Source organism: Morus notabilis, unplaced genomic scaffold (genome assembly GCF_000414095.1).
Source record: "Morus notabilis unplaced genomic scaffold, ASM41409v2 Scaffold1436, whole genome shotgun sequence".
Lineage (NCBI taxonomy): Eukaryota > Viridiplantae > Streptophyta > Magnoliopsida > Rosales > Moraceae > Morus > Morus notabilis.
In genome coordinates, this window is record NW_010361010.1 from 2,757 (window position 1) to 18,604 (window position 15,848).

The 15,848-nt window shown below is 34.1% G+C and overlaps 1 protein-coding gene across 1 annotated transcript; it reads left to right on the plus strand.

Moving 5' to 3' along the window:
- Positions 1–1,651: 1,651 nt before the first annotated feature.
- Positions 1,652–8,259, plus strand: LOC21395655. Its single transcript, XM_024165425.1, has 10 exons — positions 1,652–2,358; positions 3,059–3,440; positions 3,613–5,090; positions 5,263–5,376; positions 5,616–5,770; positions 6,281–6,716; positions 6,932–7,045; positions 7,219–7,373; positions 7,781–7,902; positions 8,061–8,259. Exons 1-9 carry the CDS (start codon positions 1,942–1,944, stop codon positions 7,827–7,829), a joined length of 3,300 nt encoding a protein of 1,099 aa, XP_024021193.1. The 5' UTR covers positions 1,652–1,941; the 3' UTR covers positions 7,830–7,902; positions 8,061–8,259.
- The last annotated feature ends 7,589 nt before the right edge of the window (positions 8,260–15,848 follow it).

Genomic DNA, 15,848 nt, shown 5'->3' on the forward strand with positions numbered 1-15,848 from the left:
CATTCTAAATAATTAGGTGTCATTGTCTTTTTTAATTTTCATCTTATTAATTAAATGATAATTGTTTATTTTTAATTGACGTGGTATAAATAATATTTTTTTACCGCCTTTAATAGTCTTTCTAGTTTTTTTTCCTATTAATAATTTGTCAGGGTAATTCTAGTAGAATGTCCTTTATTAAATATTTTAGAATTTGAGTTCACTCTTTTTTAACAAAATAAAATAAAATAAAATTAGGGTTGATTGCTCTAGTATGTTTACCTACGCGTAATCGGAATGAGCATGAATCGGAGTAGGCAAGATTCGGAGTGGGTAGGATTCGGAGTGAGGAATCGGAGTCAGAATAAACTGTTTATTTAGTGATAGGATTCAAAATCGAAGTCATTCCAAATCTCATTCATACATTTACTTACACCCAGAATCGGAATGAAAAAGTATAAAAGTACTAATATACCCTTTAAATCAATTTGATATTTTCAATTTAAAAAATATATTGTGTACTTATTATATTAAAATTAATCACAATTAAAATATTTAGTGTAATAATTGGGTACTAAAATAATAAATATAAATTATACAACTATTTAAGATATAAAAATAAATTTAAATAAATTTAAATAAAATAAATAAAAATAAAAAATAGTGTTAAAAAATAAAATATATTATTGATTTATTAAAAAATAAAGTACATATTTATTATACTAAAGTTAACAATAATTATGTTAATATTATAATATTAGGCAAATAAAATAATAAATATATGTTGCATTTATTATTTTTTGAATTTTATTTTGAACTGTGTATTTATAAGTAAAATAAGAGTATGATAGTAAATTAATATTAATATTAGGAATGAGAGTCTCAATCTCAAGGGGGGCATGAAAGTACCAATCTCATTCCTCAATCTCAAATTTGAGTGGGACCCACCAATCTCACTCCTATTCAAGGATAAAAAAGAACAAGTAAACATGAGATTGACTCTTACTTCCTACTCTTATTCTTCAATCCTGGTAACTAAACATGCCATGAATGTATTGATGTTTGATAACTTAGACTCGGAGCTTTTAATTTTAATAAATAGGACCCTAAATTTGAAATTAGCTAATGAATGCCAATATATTGATGAAATGCCTCAAGATTTTTATAAAAATGTACCCAAAACTTTTAGTGGTCGGTGAAGTAGACCCTGAACTTTTCAAATTTTAACATTTTGGACATTAATTTCCGTCGATTAATTGACGCTCATCATCAATTAGTCTACATTACTAAAGATTGTCAAATTTAATATCCTAAATATCAAAATTTAAAATCCTAAATATCAAAATTTAAGATCCAACTTATAAATGAGAGAGAAGTTTAGAGTGCATATGTGCAATTTACCAAAGAAAACAAAATTAAGAAGAATATGATATTAAAAGAGAAAAATTGGGGGTACAAAGGGGCATATGCCCTAAAAACGAGGCTGAAACAAGTAGGCCTAGTGGGCGGGCCTGCCAGCAAGGTTGAATCAAGGCCTGGGCCGAATAGTAAGGATCCCTCGAATGAGGCCCAAATGGCTGGCCCATCACTTAGTTTGGATAGGTTTCTTGATAAAACTGGGTTTAATATAAACCGAACCGGTTGATATCACCAATAAACCCCCATCCCTCTCTCTCTCCCTCCTTTTTCTCTCTCTAAAAATCGTCCTGCTCAGCCACCCCAAGCCATCTCTCTCTCTCCAAACTCTAAAATCACTTTACAAAATTAAAATCTCTCTCTTTCTCCCTCCCAATTACCCGCCAAAAATAATACTACTTTAATTTATCATTCCAAATTTTCATATTTTCTCTTCCGCCAAACAGAGTCCAGAAAATCTTCTGTCTTAGGGTTTCCCTCTCTCTTTCTTGCAGGTCTTTCTCTCTTCATCTTCCCGAAACAGCGTCGCTCTAGCGCTCCATTCCCATGGATTCGGCGGCGAATCAAGACGTTGCCGTCGCCGAGCAGTGTGAACCTTTGGCCGAGAAGAGGCCGGCGGAAAATGGCGATTCGGGGACTCGACCGAGCAAGAAGCCGAGAATTGGGAATGCAAACGGTGGGGGATTGAAGAGAGTGGCGGAGATTGTTCTGGTTCTGTCGACGATGGCGAAGATTCGGGGAGGGAAGAAGCCGACGGAGCTGGAGATCGAGCTCATGGCGGAGGCGAGGGCGAAATTGGTGAAATTGTGCGAAGGCTTGGCGCCGAAGGATATCGTAGCTAGGGATGCGATTGGGGCTGTGATTGAGGATTTGGGGCTTAATGATAAGGCGAAGGATCAGAAGTTAGGGTTTAGAGGTCCCAGGTTGACGATTGCAGAGAGGTTTTCTCAGGGCAAGAGGAAGGTATGGTGTCAATTTTGTTACTTTGTTGCAATTTGTTTCGAGTTTAGCTTAATGAGCTTGGGAAAAGATTCATTTTTTCTTGCGCTAGAGAAAGTGTATTGTATTATTTGAAAGAAAAAAGTTATAGATTGGTGCATAATTGTCTCAACCTTTTTCAAGTAGTAACTGAATGGTTTGATAGCATGAAGTGAGATTTATATATTTTGCTAATTACTAAGAAAATTTTGGGACGGCAGTAGTTTAGGATATGAAATTTAAATTTTGATGGGTGGCTGAGAAAGGTGGATGTGATTCGTGAATATACTCTTTTTTTTTCCCTGCTTCCATGTTAAGTTTTGTATTAGCTTCTTGTGGATCTAAAACGAGGTAGGAAGCTAATTATGTGGAAAATCTTCGACTGAATGTGCTTAAACAACTCTTTGATTCTAAATAGTTTTGGATATCAGGGCTTGTATTTTTATTTTACTGTTGATTTACAAGAGAAGCTTTAGTTTGAGTCTTGATTTTATTTTCTTAGGACCTTTATTTATTAGCAAAAGCAGGTTTATTATATTTAAACTGCTAGTTAGTTGACCAGTTGAATTCTTACAAGCAAGAATGATATTCTGACGTTATATCGCAAGCTACTGCTAAACCACTTTCTACGATTTAGTTAAACCTGCACAATAAATTATTCTTGACATATAATTGTCTTTTTTAGATGGAAGAATCCAGGAAATATGTTGCACAATCTACTCCCTATACTCAACCAATCCAAACAAGCTTTAACACAGCAGTCGAAACCCGCGGGATGTCACATACTGTGAGAATGATTCAGTCAGATAAACAAAGCCACCCACCAATTTCTTCCGGGGTTACCTCCGCTTCTTTGCCCCTTGGTCACGTTTCTACAGCAACTCCTCCATCTATCCAGTATCAATTGCCAACCAATGATGTTAGACCATCTGTAGTTTCTAGTGGCTTTCCTATCAGTAGTAATTTAGGAAGGGACTCATCTTCCTCCATTTTGCCACGAGTTGAAAGGGCCCAAATCAAAGTAGAAGGAGGTCCGAATGCACCTTCTTATGCATCACAAGGACAAGGTAAAGCCAATACAAACGCCTTGTAATTCTCATATTTTTTTATAAAAGAAAGCTTGAATTATACTTTGTCTATCATTCAAATTATAATACGGTATCTTGCTTTAATAGACCTTGTATTTCTCATTTAAAAGATGGTTCATACAAAGTAACCTTATATGTTATTTGCTTGCAGTAAGTTTGTCTTCAAATCATCAACTAGTGAATGCTCCAACATGGTCCGTACAAACTCAAGCCGCCACTAAAAGTGGAGCAGAACAAATCAACCCGGCAAACCAAACTTCAGCCAAGGTTGAGGGAAATGCTCAAACAAATGTATCACGAGTGACTCCCCTTGCTTCAAGGGATCAAAACTTCAGGTCGTTCATTACTCAACCAGCTCCTGGAAATTTAGCTAGTATGCATCAGCCATTGCAACCCATGAACTATGTTCAACCTTCAGTTTCTAACAGTCACAATGAAATTGCAAAGATGGTTCAAAAGTTATTACAACCCAAGCTTCCTGATCATCCCACATGGATTCCTCCATCAAGGGACTATATGAATAAGGCTTTGACTTGCCATATTTGCCATCTTACCATCAATGAGGTGGATAATGTGCTTATATGTGATGCTTGTGAGAAAGGATATCATACTAGGTGTGCACAATCAACTAATCAAAGGGGAATTCCAAGAGGTGAGTGGCATTGTGCAAGGTGCTTGGCATTAAGCAATGGAAAACCTTTGCCTCCTAAATATGGCCGTGTAATGAGAAGCAATACATCAACAAAAATTCCTCCTAGTGCAACTGGAGTTCAGTCACCTTCAGAAAAGAAAGTAGGAACTTTAGATTCAAAGGACAATCAACAGAAGATGACTGCAAACGGAAGCTCTGACTTACAGAGTCTTGCTCATACTAGTGGTGTGGCTCTGGGAAGCAATAATGTTGATTTGGAAGCAGAGTCAATGGGTCTAGACTCCAAAGAAACCCAAAAGAATGATTTTTCATCAATCAGCAGGAGTGTAGAGGAGAAGCCTGTTTTAGGTATTTGTCCAAATATCTCAATGAACTCCTCTGAAGCAGCTTCTGGTTCTTCACCTGCTGGTTTGAGTCAAAGCTCCTCCCAACTTGTTAAGAATTCAAATCAATCTACACGTCAAGGGGAACCAGAACCACCGACAAGTCAAGGGGAACCTGTTAAACTTAAACCATTGCCTCACAATCACTTATCTCAGACAGTGGGGATTAAGGCTGAACCTTCTCAACCCTTTCATGACTCACGTGTTGCTGACCAATCAGGGCATCCAAAATCCATTGAAGTTGCATCCCAAGAATGTCAAGAGGATCTCTCAATGGTGAAAGGGCCTGCGCCTGACACATCACATATAAATGAAAGTTCAGTCTGCACTTTAAAGTGTGATATTAAGCGAGAGGAGCAAGATGCCCCCCAGGCCAACACTGTTGGAAGTTCTGCAACTGGCAGTGGCGTTGCCCAACATTCAAGAGATTCTATAGATGACTCTCATCTTGTTAAATGGGTTGGTGATGAAATTGAGGTTGATGACAGGAAAAACTATTACCAAAGTTGTTGCATTGATGGAGTACTGTACAAACTGCAGGACCATGTTGTTTTTCAGTCTTCTAGTGGCAAAATTTTACCCGCAAAACTTCAGGCAAGCAAATGCCAACTACCAGGAACTTAATGGAATTTTTACCTAGGAGACATCCGAATTTTTTTCTATTTTGGATACAAGCTATTAGTAGAGATTACTTAACAACTGCATCAAAATATTTAGATGGTCTGCTTTTAAAATTTTAATATGTTCTATTTTTCATTTTCTGCAGTCCATGTATGAGGATAGCAAAACTAAGTTAAGGTGGTTCCGTCTCAGTAGATACTATTTTCCTTGTGACTTACCAGAGAATGCTGGCCGCCCTTGTACCACTGACAGCAATGAGGTAGACTATTTTCTCCTATATTTGTTTTTCGGTATTTCTACAATTTTTAACTTGGTTCCATTGATGATAAAGATTTCATGTTTATATACTGACTTGGACACTATAATACTAAAATACATTCTCTTACCAACATCTTCCTTTTAATTGCATTAGAATTTTCTTTTGTTTTGTGGTGTTGTTTAATCTTGTGTGCAATTATCCACGTGGAAGTTCATATCAACTTGATTTTTTGGATGTAGGTTTTTGAAACTGATTGCTGTGTTACTGTAACTGCTGGATACATTCAAGGCCCCTGCAAAGTTCTTCCTCCTTCCAAATTTAAAGAAGAAAGTGAAAGACTGAATTCGTCGGGTCTTGAGCCTAATCATGGACTTTGTCCTGTTTTCCTATGCAAGTATGTGGATCTTCATTCATAATCTCGTACTAATTAGTAATTACTTTGTGTTTTGTGCACTTGTTTTAGGGCATAGAGATCATCTTTGGACGTTTTTATTTTTATGTTGGTTTGTTTCTATACGATGCACACACACGCACATCCTACTACTTTTGATGTCTGATCAACAGATTTCTGTTTGTATGGCCTTCTGTATATGAGATATTGAAACTAATATGATTCTTGGTCTCCAAGTTTTAAGCACAGAGGGGAGAAGAAATAAGAGGAAGAAATATCTTCTATTATCTGCATTCAGACATAGTTTAGAGTGAAGAAACAGATGTGCTGAATGAGCGAATTATAGTACTCTACATGTGAAATATGCATTTCCTCTTGGATGTTTCATGTCAAACTGATCTGTTTGACATTAGATAGTATCTCTTGATCATGTTATTTATTTGTTTCCAATCCAAGCCGAAATACTCTGCTAGACCCAGTACTTTTTTATGAGAGAACATTTTTTTTTTCCAGATGGCTTTATGACGAGTTTAAAGGGTCATTCCAACCCTCCCATGACTCACACGTTGTTGACCAATCAGGGCAGCCAAAATCTGTTGAAGTTGCATCCCAGGAATGTCAAGAGGATATCTCCATGGTGAAAGAAGCAGATAAATCTCACTTGAGTGAAAGTTCAGAATGTCATTTAAAGTATGATATTAAGCGAGATGAGCAAGATGGTGCCCAGGCAAACACTGTTGGAAGCTCTGCAACTGGCAGTGAGGTTGTGGAGCGTTCAGGAGGTTTTATAGATGGCACACATCCTGTTGAATGGGTTGGTGATGCTACTGAGGCTGACGACTGGAAAGCTTTTTATCAAAGTTGTCGCATTGGCGGACTAATATACAAACTGCAGGATCATGTTGTTTATCGGTCTTCCAGTGGCAAATTGTTGCCTGCAAAACTTCAGGCAAGCAGACACCAACTACCAGGATTACTTGTGGAATTTTTACCTGAGATATTTGAACTTAGTTTTATTTTGAATACGAGCTATTACAAATTTACTCTAACACTTATCGGTGGCATTAAAATGTACAGATGTTCTTTCTGTTGTTTGAGGATACTGTTTATTTTTTGTTTCATCTACCAGAGCTTTTAAATGTTGTAATTTTCATTTTTCTGCAGTCCATGTATGAGGAAAGGAAAACTAAGTTAAAGTGGTTTCGTCTCAGTCGATACTATTTTCCTGGTGACTTACCAGAGAATGTTGGCCGCCCTTGTACCACTGACTGCAACGAGGTAGAATATTTTATTGTATATTTCTTTTCTGCATTTTTACAATGTCTGTATACCATGTGCAATTGGCTTTAGTTTACTTTATGGCCCTTTCTCCCTTTGTTTCATTGTGTTGGTTTATGCCATAAGCAATTAGCCATGTGGAAGCTCATATCAGCTTGATGATTCTGGTGTAGGTTTTCGAAACGGATCGTCGTGTTATTATAATGGCCCAATCTGTTCAAGGACCCTGCGAAGTTCTTCCTCCTAGCAAATATAAAGAAGAAACTGAGAGACGGAATCAGTCGAGTCTTGAGCCTAGTAGTGGACTTCAACCAGTTTTCCTATGCAAGTACGCCCATCTTCATTCATAAACGTCATACTAATTAGTAAATTACTTTTCGTTTTATGCAGTTGTTTTAAGGCAAGGAGGATGCATCTTTGGATGTTTCTCTTTTCTAGTTACTGGATTTTTGTTTTGTTCGTATTGCTCTCTATACATGTTAAACTAGCATTATTAAGATATCCATGTTTCATCGAAGGACGGGTGTAGAAAATAAGGCGAGAGAGCACATGTTATCCATGCTAACATAGTTTGGAGTGAGGAAACAACTGTAGTTAGTGACCTACTCACAGTACTCGAGATGTGAAATATACATTTCCTCTTGCAATGTTTCTTGTCAACCTGATCTCTTTGCCAAGCAGAAAAGATTTTGGCAGAGTTGCTCTTTCTGATGAGAGAACAATTTTGTTTTGCAGATGGCTTTACGACGAGTTTAAAAGGTCATTCCAGCCTATTTCTGGTTGATCCCGTCATATGCATACTTCGCTGACTTGATATTCTTCTTTCTTATTGGCATAGAGACTCTGGATCACAACTGGTAATTTTAGGTCTTACCCTTCTACGTGCCCTATTTTTTTTTTTTTTTTTTTTTTTTTCGCGCCAACTAATTTGGAAATAACCTCTTTATTTGTTAAATTATAGTTCGTTGTCAAATCTCTGAGTATCTTTTACCTTGTTATTTATGTATAATTACAGGTAGCCTGCACCAGTTAGGGCCTGCCCCAAGCAATAGTGAGAGTTCCATTTTTCGTCTATTGTGATTTGCAAAATTTATAGTTGTATGATTTAATCTTCCCAATAGCAATTCAAGCTGTAATTTTTAAGCCTCTTATATGTTGTTTTGAACAGTGATTATAGTAAATATATATGGCCATTTAATATTAGTATTATGTAATCAACATTGTCTACTTTGTTGCCTTCTCAATTCATACCAATTCGTTGTAGTTTCAAGCATGGATTAAAATGTCCACGAGATTATTGACATTTTCGCAACATTATTCATATTTTATAAAGTCTCAACATGCATAACAGAGGGAAAATATTCTTCTCTACCGTCTATAAAACATTCACAATGTCTAAAAATATCTGTAAAATTCATGAATATTTGTAAATATCTAGGATTTTTTTTTAAATGTCCAAAATTACCAGAACTATTTTTTTACACAAAAATTAATTTTGTAGCACATTTTTTTTTCCTATTTTTTCAATAAAATGTGACTATGTTTCAAATCAAAAGCAATAAAAAAATATTAAGACTTAATTAGTTTTTTAAATAGTTTTTACCTTCTAAATTGTTGATTCATATTTAAATACTAGAAAAAAAAAGATTTTACTCATGCTACACAAATGAAGATAATAGGTGTAGGGCAACAGGTCCTGGTATTAGGATAATTGAAAATTAATTTATAAAAAAATGTGGCTTGACTCAAATTAGTCAAAAAAAAAAAATGGTGATTAATCTGTGGCTTTGAGTTTTGATTCCATGAGCTTAAAAACTGAATAAAGTTCATATGGTTATAATCATCCATATAATTCTCACATATGATCTACTTTAGAAGTACAAAACCAAGTTGGATAAACTAACAATATCCAATTTATGGGTTAATAATGGGAAGAGATTAAGAAACATACATATGGCACATTAACAATTACCTTCAGAATTATTCAAAAGTAATATCTTGGCAAATGTACTATTTAGATCAAGACTGAAACCTTCCTAAAGCGCTTTCTAACATGTTAAAAACTTATTTTGGTATTTAAAGTACTTTAAGTTTGTGTGTACTCTATTATGCTTGGTAGTTAATTTTCATGTAATATATATAATTATTGTGCCTTGTTTGTATTATGTATGTAAAATTATATTTGAATCATAATCCGTATACAATTATGATAATTTCTTACTAAACTAGTTGACATAACTCTCACATTCCGACCAAAATGTATTTTTTTGTTATTAAATTAGTCCAAATTAAGTAATATTGATTGTTTTTAATATTTTGCACGATTTCAATAAAAAAATTTAAGATTTTTTTAATGTATCCATTTTTTCGTAGAATATCCATCAATATCGACATTTCTGTTATTATTTGTAAATTAAAATCTCAACAATCCCATCGACATCGACATTTTCATCCATGGTTTCAAGTAGAGATAGGCAAACGAAACTCCTATTCACCAAAAAGTAGGGAACAATTGGGAAGGCAAACCATACCGTTGTGCAGTTGGGCATAATATTTGCACAAGAAAATAACAATAGTTTTGAAAAAGACAAAAAAAATAAGTTACAAAACTATAAGGCTTGTTTGGATGGTATACTCAAATTATAATTTGAGTTCATTGACGGAAACATTATGAGAGAGAGAATTTTAGAATTTAAACTCTGTCAGATAAAAAATATTGTAACTGAATCATGATTTGGGTTTGAGTATAGCTTTCAAACCACCCCATAGAAACTCTGGATCTACATATAGGCAATGGTTGATGAATTCCTATATTTCACTCCTATAACTTGTTAAGGATTAGAGTTTTAGCTACAACTTTCTGTTACCTTTTTCAGGGTTTGGTAGATCCGGAGGGTATGACGTGATGGGGGTGTGCACGTGTAAGTATTTGACTCGTTGGTGGCGGTTCCAACGTGGCCAAAACACTTACCGGGCCTTTGATGACAACGATGGTAGGACCTCCGATGGTGGTGTGGTTCGCTTAGGCCCAAATTAGGCCGACGAACATTTATTTTAGGACCTTCTTTGTTGCCAAAATCACGAAAATATTTCTGAAAAAAATGTTAGAAAATCCAAAAAAAAAAAATAATAATAATGAAGAAGTTAGCAAATGAAGAAGGGTGGAAGGAGTGATCATGTAGTTGACAGAGGAGGTGACTCGAGAGGTGGATAAGGCCTTTCGATGGAGAAGGGCTCCAAAAGTAATTTTCGAGCTACTTTGGAGGCTTTGAATATGTAGCTTCATTGTTGGATAAGACGCTGATGTAGAAAAATGATACGGAGGAGTTTGGTGAAAGAGCTTCGAACGCGAATGCAGGTTGTTTCGAGAGCATGGAGACCGTTTGGAGCACTCCCTCTTACGGTGGACGAGAGTGGCTCCGAGGTTGGAAGCTAGAATACTTTCAAGAAGTGTGAAAATAACTTTCGGAACGCTATCAGGTGGTGTTGGAAGAGGATTGAAAAGTGTTCTTAATGAGTTTCTAAGGAGTTCAACATTTAGAAACTATGGAGTTCCTCAAGAACTTGAAGAAGGCTTCAAGTCTTTGTAGCAAAAGACTTGATGAAGACACTCAAAAAGAGATTTTGAAGTGAATTATCAAGAGTTTAAGTACTCAAGAGAGTGATAGTGAGATCTGATGTGTTGATCTGGTGTGCAGGTGTTTTGGTAGTGAAATGAAGGGGTGAGGGAGAATTTGTTGGAGGAGATGAGAGTGCTTGACAGTTGCTCTGACAGAGATCTGAACACTCATTGCCGGTTGGAGGAAGGCTTTGATAGGCCTTTCTTGGTTTGACAAAGAGATGGTCTGAAAATGGAATGGAAGAAACGTCGATGGGCTGTCGGAGTATTTCCATTCGGAGGAAAGGTGTCAGAAAGCTTTCTAAGTTTGACGAGAGACTCACAGAAAATGGGACAAAAATTTTTTGGGAATTTGCTCCGGCTGCGTTATGATGAAATAAGGCACAAGCAATTCCGTTTGGAGTAAAATCCTAGCTACCTTGTCGGAGGAGGCAAAATGACACCTTAGAAGTGGAAATACTTGGAGGCCAAGTTTTGAATTTTCCTTCTTTTTTCCCTCAATTTGTTCCCCATTTTCCTTCTTTTTTTTTCTTCATTTTGTTCAGCGTTGTGCCCATTTTCCTTATTGGTCATGGATGGCCAGGCAGAAGACCCACTGACTTTTTCTCCGACGACTCAAATTCAAAGAATTCAAATAATTCCAGCATTCGACCCATGAAGATCAAAGTAACTTCTCAAACTCCTCCATTTCCACTTCTTCAACCTTCCAAAATTGAAGATTCCTCTGCTGAGGTTACTTCTTAACCCCCCTCTTCACTTCTTTCCTTCATTCATAAACTTCTTAAACAAGCACTTTTATTTTCTTTTCTTCTTTATGTTCAACTTATTCAACGCCAACAAAACTTCTTATCCCATAAATAAAATTCAAAGGAAATACTTGTTTTGTGGTGCTTTGTTGTTGGATTTCTTGTTGTAAACTTTGTACGCAAATCATTTGACAAATTGCCTACTAAAATGGGTTTCTTTTGTCTCAACAATAAGCACATTCGGTTTGTTTAGTTTATTTTTTCTATTTTTAAATTATTCCTCCTACAGTGGTTTCTTAGATTCATTGTTCTGATCACGTTTTCGATCTTGTGTCTTCTAGGTTCTTTTTTTCCCCTGATCTTTATGTTGTTCAAGATTTGGATTTTCTTTCTTTAATGCTTGGAAAGGTTGTTACAGGTTAATTTATGATAATACCCTCCTCAGATGAGTCATGTGCTTGACACGTGGTGAATTTCGTCACTCATTGTAACAGAAGGGGAAAACTTGTTAACGGAACAAAGTTCAATGGGAATGAATGTTACTTTTTAAAATTCAAGGAGTAAAGTGTTAAAAATGTCATAGTTCAGGGAAAATTTTTAAAATTAATCCTTTAGTAAATGTTATAAAACACCGGTGGTGTTAAGCACCACCATTTATTATAAGGTGGGTATGAAACTCACAGATGTGTCCCACTTTCTATTAGATGGTGGTGCTTAACATTGATAATGGCCTTAGGATCCGTTTGACATTGCTATTAAAGGCTGCTTTTAGTTTTTCTAAAAAGCTATAGCATGTTAGCATGTTTGGCAAAACCTGCTTTTGTCCAGCAACTTCTAAAAATTACTATCCCACAACAAAATTTGAGAAGCAGATCAGGTGTTACTTTTACACAGCAGCTTCTGTTTTTATTGTCCAAATTTATTAAAATGATCCTAATAATAAAACTTAATTCTGAATAAACTCATTTTATTTCTTCCAAATCAAATTAACGAATATATTTTAAAAAATGTTGGGAATGGTGTCCAAAAAATATGAGATAAAAAAAAGGATATGGTGTCCTAAAAATATGAGATAAAAGAAAGGATATTATTATATATATAATAAAAGAGAAATTTCATTATTTATGTGTATATATTATTGAATACCTTATAAATATCATTGAAAATTATGCATTTATTTATGTAACCTTAAATATTTTTATAAGAGTTATATAATGAAGGATAATATTTAAGGATAATAATCGAAACGTGTTCGTAATGAATTTAATTAAAGTTCCCGAATCTTTAATTAAAATATAACTAATACATGTTATTCCCATTAAGAGTAGAACGATTTTATCCGCACTGTTAATATGGAGGGATATTGAATGAGTGTATTACACAAAATGTGATTATTTGAAACTAGGACACATACTCGATTTGAATTTCTGATAATTTTCGTTAAGTATAGAAATTCAAATTGAGTCTACTGATAGTCATATATAGAACAATCTTAATCCTGAGTTATCAGTAGACTCCTATTTATGGATTGTGTTCTTTAGATTTACGTAGTAAGAATTTTAAGATTCTAAATCTTATTCCTTATATCTTGGATACATGATGAAATAGGTAGCCGTGAATGTTAATATACGATTTGGAATCTATTCTTTCTTGAATAAAGAAATAGATAATAAATAGTTCTCTTGAGAGTTGATTCGGTACTTGAATCAGTAACGAGCTTGTATTCATGAATTTATTTTATGAATATACTACTTACTAGAGAATTAATGATACCCAAGAATAAAGACGTAGTTAGAGAGGTTAACAGATTTCACCTGACTCTAATTATGAATTATTTATAAATGATTGATCTATATTTAATGGCTATATCAAATGGACACTTCAAAGTTTGGAAGTAAATTATATCTATAATTGAATGAGTGTAATTCAGCCAAGTTTATAGTGGAGTAACTTTGAAATTAATAAAATTAATTAATTAATTAAAGGTTTTGATTAATTATTAATTTTATTGGATCTCAGAATCATAGGTGTATGAGTCCCTGCGTCATCATTGTAAATCTACATGACACTGAGGACAAATTGGGAATTTTTTATAACTATGAAATTCTATATACAACACGAAAAATAATTAATTGAGAATTAATTAGATATTAAATAATGTGATCATTTAATTTGAATTTTAGAACACACATGTGATGAAGATCACAAGTGTCGCATGCCCAGCACTATTAGAATCCCTCTGGGATTCAATTGCTTACTCTCTAAGTTATCCGGTTGACTTATTTGATAAATTATTCAATTGGAATTCAAACTGAATTTAAGTTTGACTTTTAATTTGAATTTGAATTTGAATTTTGAGACAAAATTAGACAATTGGATAAAATAGAAATTCTATCTCCTTATTATCTACAGCCTGAGAGAGAAAATTGTTCCAAGATTAAATGGAAATTTTATTTGATTTTAAATATGATTTAAAATTAAATATTATCTCTTATTTTTTGAAACCTCATCTTAAAAAATAAGATGGAGTTTCTCTAGGACTCTAAGGGATACTCTATAAATGAGAGATTGTAGAAAATTAGAGAACACAATTTTTTCTCCTTTCCCTTAGTTACGAGCGTGTAACATTCTGTCAGACAATGTGTAACATGCTAGTGATAGGCGTGTAACTTTTTCACTGCCTTCCTTACAGGTGGCATGTAACATATCTAGTGTAGGCATGTAACACGCAGTTGGTGAGTGCGTAACCTACTAGAGGTGGGCGTGAAACGTGAGAGAAAAAATAGAGAACAAAAGTTCTTCTAAATTCCCAGTTCCACATCGTGTATAAGTTGGTGTTCATGGAATACTAGAGAGTATTTTGAGTGCTAATCCTATTTTGTTTCAAGTTGCCCACACACACATTTTTGTAGATTTAAGGAATTGAAGAGGAAGATTTGGGTATTCCAAGTAAGCTTAGAGTGAGGATTGTTCGTCATCAAAGATCTCAAGTTATCATCATAATTGTTTGCTAGGTATAATTCCTAATCCGATTCTAATTATGTACAATATTAATATATTCTATAAAGTGTTTCAAAAGTTTTATTAAATTTTTATTATACACGATCCGTAGATACACACTTCCGCTTAAAAAATCGTTTTCAAAACCAATAAAATGTTTATTTTAAAATTAAAAATATTTAATATATATCTTATCCTAAATTTTAATAATATATTTTTATTATAATGTTGCAAATTTGACAAATAATTTAGCTTTAGTTTTTTATGTTATTTAATTTTAATTAATAAAAGGAAAATTATATTCTTTTTAGTCTTTTGGTGTATAAATATTATGAATATTGACTATAAAAATAAAAATAAAACTAATTATAAGTATGTGTGTTAAAGTATATATATTTTAGTCATTATATAACAATTTTACACATAGTACTAAACACTTAAATTTTTGCTTCTTCTGGTATTTACATCAAGTTTTTTTTTTTAAAATTACTAAACACCTACATATTTCTGGTCACAACAACTTTTAACTAACACACAGCAACAAAAATTTTTAACAGCACAACAATGTTAAACTGGCCTTAAGCATTATTCAATTTAATTGCAGGTCCAGGGCATGTGTTTTCCAATCGAATTAGGACGCCCCTTCCTAACCAAAAAAAAAAATCATAAAAAGAGAAAATGCAATTTAAATATACATTTGAAGAAATTAGCATTTCTTTTTAAATTTTGATAAATTATAGCAATCATGAATTTTTATTTAAAATAAAAATTTTATTTTCCAACTTTGCCCTCTCATTCTCTCACAGACGTTGACTCTCCCTTCAGATTCGCTCTCTCTCCCCTTTAGCCCCCACCCACACAAGCCGAACTCCCTCAAATCTCGCTGATGTGTTCTCCAAGTTCCAGTGAAGCTCGCTATTCCAACAGCAGACATCGTCACAACGAAGTTCCAGTATTCCTCCGATCTAGGCAGATCTCGACCGCGACTGCGACGGCGGCCAGATGCCGTCGTGATCCACTTCTGAATAGTTGCCTAAGTTCCACATCTGGTTGTTTTTGTACCTAGTTATTGACTTTAATATTGGGATTGATAATTGTTTCAGTGATTTTAGATTTTGTTTTATTTTTGTGATAAACTTTGTATGTTTTCTAATTCATTTAAGTTAGCAATTTTTGTAGATATGAGTTTGTTATTTTTAAATTCGCCGAAAACTATGACAAACCATGAACATACTTTGCACATTTTTTTTTTTTTTTCTAAAACAAACCATGAACATACTTTGCACATTTTTTTTTTCTAAAATTAAAAGTTCATGAGGCAAGTTGCAACACCTCGACAACTTCAAGTCGCATTTGTAACAAAAAAAAAAAAAAAAAAAAAAAAAAAAAAAAAAAAAACCCTAAAAAGAAAGTGCCTAAAGAATCTAGTGAGTGGAAT

Bases quoted from the DNA above. Each gene is read 5' to 3' on its own strand.
- LOC21395655 (XM_024165425.1), top strand. From the start codon at position 1,942: ATGGATTCGGCGGCGAATCAAGACGTTGCCGTCGCCGAGCAGTGTGAA. The intron at 2,359-3,058 runs GTATGGTGTCAA...TGTCTTTTTTAG, and splicing joins TTTCTCAGGGCAAGAGGAAG to ATGGAAGAATCCAGGAAATA. The intron at 5,771-6,280 runs GTATGTGGATCT...TTTTTTTTCCAG, and splicing joins TGTCCTGTTTTCCTATGCAA to ATGGCTTTATGACGAGTTTA.